This window comes from Mastigoproctus giganteus, chromosome 10 (assembly GCF_048544385.1).
Source record: "Mastigoproctus giganteus isolate SK-2022 chromosome 10, ASM4854438v1, whole genome shotgun sequence".
NCBI classification, from domain to species: domain Eukaryota; kingdom Metazoa; phylum Arthropoda; class Arachnida; order Uropygi; family Thelyphonidae; genus Mastigoproctus; species Mastigoproctus giganteus.
Window position 1 is genome coordinate 98,374,768 of NC_143584.1, and position 1,197 is coordinate 98,375,964.

Below are 1,197 nucleotides of genomic sequence, written 5' to 3' on the forward strand. Positions count from 1 at the left end.
AAGGCCGATCTTACACAATGCACCCCATGTTCAATGGGGATACATGTGAACAAGGATACCACATCAAATGAAATCATGAGTTCGTCTTCACCTATAGATTGGCTTCTTATAAAGTTCACAAATTCCTTGCTGTTCCTGATTACTAAACTGGAGCGTCCCACTATAGGAGAGATGACTCCAGCTAAAAATCCAGATAAAGCATAAGTGGGACTACCCACAAATGATACTATAGGTCTCAACGGAATGCCCACCTTGTGCGTCTTTGGGAGGCCATAAAACCGAGGTAATCGACAACCTGAGGCATGAAGAGACCAATAAACTTCTTTGGTTCTTTTTACCAGCCTTATGCCATCCCTGTATAATGTTGTTGACTTGTCTCTCCAAACCAGCTAACGGATTTCGATGTGTAACTTTATATATGTTGCTATCCTGTAAAAGATCCAGAGCTTTTGCACAATAATCATCCTTATTCAGTACCACTGTGGATCTACCTTTGTCGGCAGGTAACATTATGATATCCTCATCTTTTCTGAGTTGTCTTAATGCTCTTTCATGTTTATGACTGAGATTAGAATGTGCTGTCCTGGTCTGACTCAAAATAGCCGCAACCCTAACCCGTATCTCATCAGCTTGGGTAACAGGTAACTTGTTGATGGCTTTTTCCACTCCAATAGCTATCTCTGCAATGGGAGGTCTGGCAGGAACCAAAGCAAACTTTGGACCCAGGCTCAATACTTCCTCCTGTTCTCTAGCAAATTGTTTGCCACTAAGATTATGAATAAAGTTGCCAGTATCCCTGTTACGCACCACCACGGATTCCTCTAACAATCTATTGAATTTATTGATTTGCCTGCGCTTGTAAACCCCAGCAACCCTAGTTGCTTTATCTGCCACTACTCTCAAGACCAACGCACCATGCACTGGGGTTAAATTGGTATTGATGTATTCCAACTTCAGTCCAATATGACTTGTAATACCTCTCAGATCATTATGTAATTTAGAAATCCAAATACTTAGAACTTTTCTTTGATAGATTTTAGTAACTCTCCCCAGATGGTCATCATTGAAAAGCATTCTCACCCGAAAGCCATGTGGAACCAGCTCATGTGTTTTGCACCTATGAGCAAATCTCAGATGTTGCTTCTGTTTAGCTTCAGCTATGCTAATTTTCTGGTACTCGCGGATGTGTCGAAGCAT

At 41.4% G+C, this 1,197-nt stretch overlaps 1 protein-coding gene across 1 annotated transcript; it reads right to left on the reverse strand.

The window, feature by feature from the left end:
- Window positions 1-210: 210 nt before the first annotated feature.
- Window positions 211-1,197, reverse strand: LOC150079185 (uncharacterized). Its single transcript, XM_090382987.1, has one exon. It carries the CDS (start codon window positions 1,195-1,197, stop codon window positions 211-213), a length of 987 nt encoding a protein of 328 aa, XP_090239113.1.